The sequence below is a fragment of the Penaeus japonicus genome, unplaced genomic scaffold (assembly GCF_977035675.1).
Source record: "Penaeus japonicus unplaced genomic scaffold, GWHDUDI00000001_assembly GWHDUDI00000004, whole genome shotgun sequence".
Lineage (NCBI taxonomy): Eukaryota > Metazoa > Arthropoda > Malacostraca > Decapoda > Penaeidae > Penaeus > Penaeus japonicus.
The window spans coordinates 48396320-48403819 of NW_028234406.1; the positions used below are offsets into that span (position 1 = coordinate 48396320).

The window sequence follows — 7500 nt, forward strand, 5'->3', positions numbered from 1 at the left end:
AAAATTATTAAGGAAACAGACTTACACATCATCTAATTCCTCCTAAAATCAACCAGATGACTTTTATTTCAAATGGCTATTGCAAATAAGCCATAAACTATAAAAGAGTTAAGACTCTCCACTTCATTAATGTTAGATTTTTTTTTTTTTTGTTAATATTACTTACTTTTCCTATTGTTGCCTGCATCTGTACCATGTAATCTTATCTTCATTTCGAGTGTATGCCGCTTTCTTGTGGCAGTTGTAAAATCTTTCATCCAAAATAAAAGAAGAGAAGAGGGTGAAGAAGACTAAGAAACAGAAGAAGACAGATCGACGAGGAGCCGTCCCTAACTCACCTTCCGCGAGTAGCGCATGTAGGGCATGAGTGGCTTGTCTGGAGCCTTGGGGGGTTTCGGGATCCTTCCCTCTCCACTGTGCTGGAATCCATAGAGGTTGGGTTCTGTAAGCTCTGACTACAATGGTGCTGTCTCTCTCACTCACTCACAGATGGGTGATTAAGAACAAATACATTTGGAACAGGAAAGGGAGAAAATACATGGAACTACAAATGGAATTATTGATTTTCCATTTATTTATTTAGTTTTGCATACTAATTGGTTATCCAGGCCAATTGTATGCAGCTTTATTTCTTTATAATTGAGCTTTTATCAGGAGGTATTTAAAATGGTGGGTAATAGTATTAGAGTAAAAAGTTGGAGGAAAGTGGGGATAACAATTAAGCAATTACTTAACATCCTTAATAGTAACTTATCAAAATAGAAACAACAGGCAGAATACTTGATGCTCTGTGACATCCTCTCTGCAATACATTTACAGGATACTACTTGAGGAACAAAAATATGGAGGAAGGGGGTAGGATTCTCTCTTATTTACTTAACATACTTAAAAGTAGATTACCGGTTGCGTCTTACATTTTACAGACTACTCAAGTTTAAGCAAATGGGTGGAGGGATGAGCTTGAATAAAACAATGAACTTGTTCTCATCGACATCTGATATCGTGACGACCAAGACCCAGAAGCAATAACACATGCAATAACAATATCAACAACTATATCTTCATGACAGTATCACACTTTCTCTTCTTCTCGTTAAATGGTTTATTGGCACATATATATCACAGGAACTAATGACGCACCGATCTCTTATATGTACCTTACTCACCCCCTTCCCAGTCCCCATCTTCTGCGGGTTGAAGGCTGGGTTGCCATGGTGTGGGGTCGTGAAGGGGCTGGGGACGTTGGCCTCTCCCACCCCCTTGGATGAGGAGGAGGGGGTGCTTGGGGTGCGCGCCAGTCGGTCTGCAGGGCGGCCCGTAGGGGAGAAGCAAACAAGCAGAAAATAATGACTAACACATGGTGGGCCTTTCGGGGTGACTACCGATACATGTGTGGGCAAAAATAAATGAGAACGGAAAGAATGCAACATTGTTTGTGTTCTTTCTTCTAAATCCCGCCCCCCTCCCACATGTCGACATTTACTAATTACAAGTATCTTTTTTTTTTAAATTTATTCCCAAATAAAGATAACTTTCTTTGGAGACAATGATTTCTAAAAACATTGACTTACGATGCTTGTCCTACCGAGAGACTCAAAATCAGCCAAAACTTACAAATGAATTATAGAAAATACTTATGAACCCATTCACAAAAAAAAAAAAAAAAAAAAAAAAAAAAAAAAAAAAAAAAAAAAAATAACATAACATAACAATATAGTAAGATACAATATCCATTAGGGTATTACATGAAATGTCTTTCCCTGAGAAAAGAAGCGATAAATAAAATAATATGAGAAAAGTGAAAAGGACGCTTAATCCATTCACGATGGGATATATTTTGGCCTATTCCAACTTCCAACGAGAAGATAACAAGAGCGTGATGCTTCGTTCCAGGGTGATTTCCCGCTGCGTGATACTGAACTGAACATCTCAAAGTGTTTTTCACCCACCCTATCCTTCTGGTTTACGTGATTACGTCTACAATGTAAAGGTATGTAAAACTACTGCCATGTTCAGAGGAGTTACTTCAGTCGAAAAACATGTTACACAGCAATGCTTTTCTAGTTTTATTCTATTGAACTTTGCCTATATTCTTCCCTTCTATGTGATAATACCAATGGAAAGTGAAAGCAATCTTTTAGTGAGGTATCATAAAAGATCTTTCATTCTCATCATTTTCTTTTTCCAAAATGAAAAGAACAATATAAATAATCCTGCATGTACATATGAGTGTGTACATGTATACCTTGTGACGTGACGTGCGTGATATCACAGGTAAGCGACAAATTAGAAAAAAATATTAAATCAGTTATTTTCTAATCTATTTTATTCATGGCCAATAACATTTGATTTTACAAAAGTTTTTCAACTCAGATCTTTTTATTCAACTGGTCAGAAGTAGAAATTATCATGATGTTATCAATATCACATAGTTTGTAATGACGTTATTTTTATATTATCATTTTTTGTTATATCACATTTTATGAAATTCAAACACCTAAACTTAAGTCATATAGAATAATAATTTATGAAAAATAATTAAGTTTACTGTTGACGTTTCAGCGTGTCACAACTGCCCCATTCAAAACTTGGTGACAAAATGCCTGATGTCTCTGGACGTCACCCGGGTCCAGGGATATTTTCTGACCACGTGATAGGACATCAACAGGCGCGAATGGGATAATTAGAAATGGGAAAGTCAATGAACTGCAATACACCGATTACACAATAACAAACAAGATGAAGTAGCAGTGGAAGATAAAATGACTGTCCTCTTACTTCCACCAAAAAATTTACATTTCTTATGTGGTAAGACAGAATGCACAGCTGAGGTAAACAACTGGCTAAAGCAACATTAAACAATATTACTTCTTTCAAAGTAAGGGAATTGAATTTGTAAATGTCTCTCGCAAGTGGTAAAAATCAACCACAGAAAGCAACTAAAAGTAAATAACAATAAATAATAAATAAATAAAAAAGGTATAAGCAATTCATAAACAGAAAAACACCCCAATAGAGACTATTTCAAAGAAAAGCCTTCAGAATTATCAATCAAAGAAATGTGTTCTTTGATAAATCCACATCCCAATTTGCCTAGTATCTATATAAACTTGGGCCCCTATATGTGATAAGTGGTTCATCCTTGAGGAGTTAACAGAAGAAAATGGTATTAAAAAAGAGCTGTCATTAAAACAATAATAATGATTATATTCATATCACTAATAATAACGATACTACAAGCAGCGATACAGTATAACAGTTATGAATGAAATAAATTTTTTGCTAAAGATGATGTTGATGTCAACAATAATGACAAAAAATGAAATAAATAAAAATAAAAAGGAAAACACTTAACAGTAATAGCAATATCACAGATAATGTCAGAAGCAATTATAATCATCATAACAATTGTTAACTGTTTTAATAAGAGCAACATTAACAGTTACACATGATGATAAAGTTCACAACATTAACATTAATGATAATGATGATGATAACAATAATGAAAAAAAAAGACACTAATCATGAAGGTAAAGATGAAAATAAATAAATAAATAAACAAAGATAGCAGTGATATTAATGATGAGGATGATAGTAAAAATGATATAAATGATAACAAAAACACTATTAAGAATAAGTATATTGCTAAGAGTGGTACAATAGCAATAAAAACAAATACAATGAAAAAAAGATAACATAAAATACGAAATCAACAGAATTTTCTTTTTCTTATCTTAAACAACAAAGGCAAGGGCACATTTACTTGCACAATCCAGACATGGATTCCTTTACCAAAACAAAGAACCCTTTCTTGCATTTGCAATCGATGTTCAACTTGCCAACCAGTCAGCGCAAGAAAACAACTTGGACAAAAGAGAATGCATTTTGTGCTTTACAATGAGAGACAAGAGAGATAATGAGGAAAATAAGCAATACAAGAAGGAAAAAGATGAAGTATAACAAAACAGAAGGAAAGAGAGGGTAGAGAAAGAAGCAGCAAAATGCATCATTATTTGACAGTCCAAGATGTTTCTTGCAGAGCCGTCTGCATGCTTGCATTCTGATGTCCAGACAATTAGTTGTGGAGGGATGTGCCCAAGAAAAAGTCTTATGTGCCTTACTTTTATAAAGGAAATGAAGAAACAAAGGTCATTCTTTAATAATAATAATAATAATAATAATAAAGAAAAAACAAAAACAAATGTGATAATATAATTATATCTGATGTACAATAATGGATGATAAATACTTCTTGTCTTATTCGCTATGTAACTATGCTATTCCAAACCTTTTGCCTTCTATTATCATATGTTCATAAAAAAAAATTAGCAGTGCAGAATGGTCAGAGAGGGAATGAATGCACAAAAAGCATGCAAGCTTCCTTGCATATACCAAGCACAGCATGCAAACAACTATTGCCTATGTCTGCCATTTCAATTTCTTTTCTCCTCTGTTTTTTTTTTTTAAGTAAATAAATTTCCTTAAGTCTCCTGCACTAATGCAATTCAAAGAATTCACAGTCATTACCTCTTAAAACAGTTCCATCATTGCATCATGTTTATATTTAATCTATTTAAGGCAAAGAAGTAACGACTGGAAAGGAAGGAGCATAGTCAGGCAGGAGTGTGAATATATAAGAAATATATGTAAAAAAAAGACATAAATACAATTGAAAATAAATATATATCTGTATATCAAACTTGCATGATTCACAAGTGGCTTTCAGTCTGTAACATCCACTGGGAGTGGTAAAGATTGCAACATTCAGTAGGGGCCACAAAGGGGGGAGGGCAAAGGGGAGCGGGGGGTGGGGGCGGTCACGCGCCGACATTCAGGGCATAGAGAAAGCGCTGGGGGAGGGTGGGGGCACCAAGAGGTGGGCTAGCTGCGGTCTTGGTGGGATTTTCACTGTTACCTTTCGAACTCCCTGAGCCTCCGTTCCCCGAAGAGGTGGAGGAGGATGAGGTCGTGGTGGCTTGGGGGGAGAGAGAGAAAACGGGGGCGGGTGATTACGCTGGCACAGTACAAAACAGGGGGTGAGCATGATGTGGTTGGTAGTGGCCAGAGACCAGATAACTGGGACCAGGACCAGGTAGAGGCCAGCTCACCATCTGGCTGGTCTCGAGGCAGTACCAACGATAAACAGAATAAAAATAAAGAAAAAATTAAAGAAAAGACCGAATATTATTTAAAGCACTGTTCCCATTATTTGCTCAGTGGTACAGAATATTAGCTTACTTTCTCTCTAGCATGTCTTGGGGGTAAACAAGAATGATCTCGAAGTTTAGGATCTTTGCGTAATTAGAAAAGGAATATACATGATGTATTCTGGGCAGATTAAGTGGCTCGCTGGAATAGGTAAAGAAGCAGACTAGCTTGAGGGGAAGGAGGAGAAGGGAAGGAAGTGTTGGTGAGATACAGTAAAGAGAGAGAGAGAGAGAGAGAGAGAGATAAAGAGGAAGAGAGAAGAGAGAGAGAGCAAGAGTGAGAGCGAGAGAGAGACAGAGAAAGAGAGAGAAGTATGTACAACAGTGAGAGTGTGTGTAATGTGTGAGTTAGAGCATTCTGAACAGGTAATACTAGCAGTAACAGTTTATATCTACAACTATTTATAAATATTTCAATCCTTAACCTAATCCTCCGAAATTAAATATATAAATAAAATCTTTACTACTAATCTATATACAATTCATGATGCGCACAACAAAATAAGAGGGGGGGGGGAAAAAGACTCCTATTATGTAATTCCCAAAGCAAACCTGATATTCTTCCAAAGTTCAGTGAAACACTTGATTAAATAAGACTAACACTGTAGTGCATAAAAAAATCTGAACATCATAACTTGGGGAAAGCAACATCATGAAATAGAGACTATCACGAAACCCCAATAAATGATTGACTATCACTTTATGTACAAGGCTTCCTAAGGTTCCTAAACAATCACTAAACAATCAAATTGGTGATAAGCAGGCACTTTTAATGTCACATATCTGAACATGACCACAAAATCCCTTTTACAGTCGGCAATAAGAAAAACAAAACAAAACAAGAAAGTGGCCAACATATAAAAGTACACAGTGGGTAACAGAGAACTGAGTCACTTATTTTTCCCATTTTATGTGTTAATAATATATCTTTTTGATCATTATTAGCGATATTCTTTCAATGTATGGTGCTGTAAACTTCCATCTCTGATAACACATTGAGTTCCGTTTCATCACTGCCATTGAAAAGGGTAAGTAAGGCAAGTATAAATAAATAAATAAATCATATATTAATTACCTACATCTATATCTATACATCATATCTATTTATATGATTGAACACGAATATAAAAAGATATATTTGCGTTGAAGACAAAAAAAGTCAGAACATTTCTGGCTCATAGCACACAATGGAAAAAAAAAAAAAAAAAAAAAAAAAAAAAAAAAACCTGTTCGATCTACAGTTAATCTAAAACACTAACAAAATAAAAAGAAAGGAATGACCCAAGTCTAATAAAAATGACAACTGACGAGGAAATGTGAGTTTGTCACCATCTGTCTAATACAATTAGTAATAAAAAAAAAATACTTATAAATAATTGCTAAACCTTTTGGCTGCTTTTTTTTTTCTTGTTTACCATAGAGTAGCATAAAAATGGACAATTTGACCATTTTGGCTTCAAAAATTGGCATCCCCTGGGAATAATTTTCTGCTTCATTACTATGGCCAAAGGCATCAGAAATATTGGTTCTGCCAAATCTCATAAAAGCATTAGTAGCAATAACAATAACAACAATAATAATAAAGTTTCTGTTAACAAGAAGAGCAGAAAAAAAAAAAAAAAAAAAAAAAATCACAATTCCCAATAATCATAGTCATAGTATGTATATATATTAATATATATTACATTATATATATATATATTTCTATATATTGATAGATAGATAAAATGTGATATGATGAACATTTGAACATCAACATTATTTTGTTCTTACTATCTATCATAATTACACAAGTTACATGAGAACATGACAAGACAAATGGCAGACCAATAACCTGAAAGAGGTGAATGTAAGCAGTATTTATACAGTGTAAAAGTACTTCTTATCTAAGAATAAAGCAAAATTAAGATTGCATATTACTAAATTAGACTTAAAACTAAAACAAACAGGAAATAAATCTGAAACAGGCTCACATACGTTCATTGACAGAGACAAACAAAAACACATTCACATTTCATTCACTGCTTCTGTTTAAAAAAAAAAGTATATAAACCAAAACAAAATAAATAAATGTACACATAACCAAAGGCAAAACATAAAAAAAAACCTTGTAATTTTTTCTCTTCCAAATATCCCCACCCACACCCTCACTCACTCTTGAACATTCACAACTCTCCCTCCCTCACAAATGTGGACTTACACAGAGAGACAGAAAGTTTATGCTTGCACTTGCAACTACACTCTCTTTCTCCATCTTTAACTCTCTCTCTCTCTCTCTCTCTCTCTCTCTCTC

At 34.5% G+C, this 7500-nt stretch overlaps 1 protein-coding gene across 25 annotated transcripts in view; it reads right to left on the bottom strand.

The window, feature by feature from the left end:
* Positions 1 to 7500, bottom strand: part of Bap111 (Brahma associated protein 111kD) — a 41663-nt gene that overhangs the window by 23592 nt on the left and 10571 nt on the right. For 8 of the 25 annotated variants that reach the window (XM_086536628.1, XM_086536626.1, XM_086536624.1 and 5 more), the window contains 3 exons: positions 4915 to 4975; positions 1158 to 1314; positions 339 to 419 (listed from right to left, as the gene is read on the bottom strand). In XM_086536628.1, coding sequence (XP_086392754.1) covers positions 339 to 419; positions 1158 to 1314; positions 4915 to 4975 — 299 coding nt within the window. The remainder of the gene's footprint in view (positions 1 to 338; positions 420 to 1157; positions 1315 to 4914; positions 4976 to 7500) is intronic. The other 17 variants (XM_043015558.2, XM_043015553.2, XM_043015554.2 and 14 more) reach the window with 5 other exon arrangements.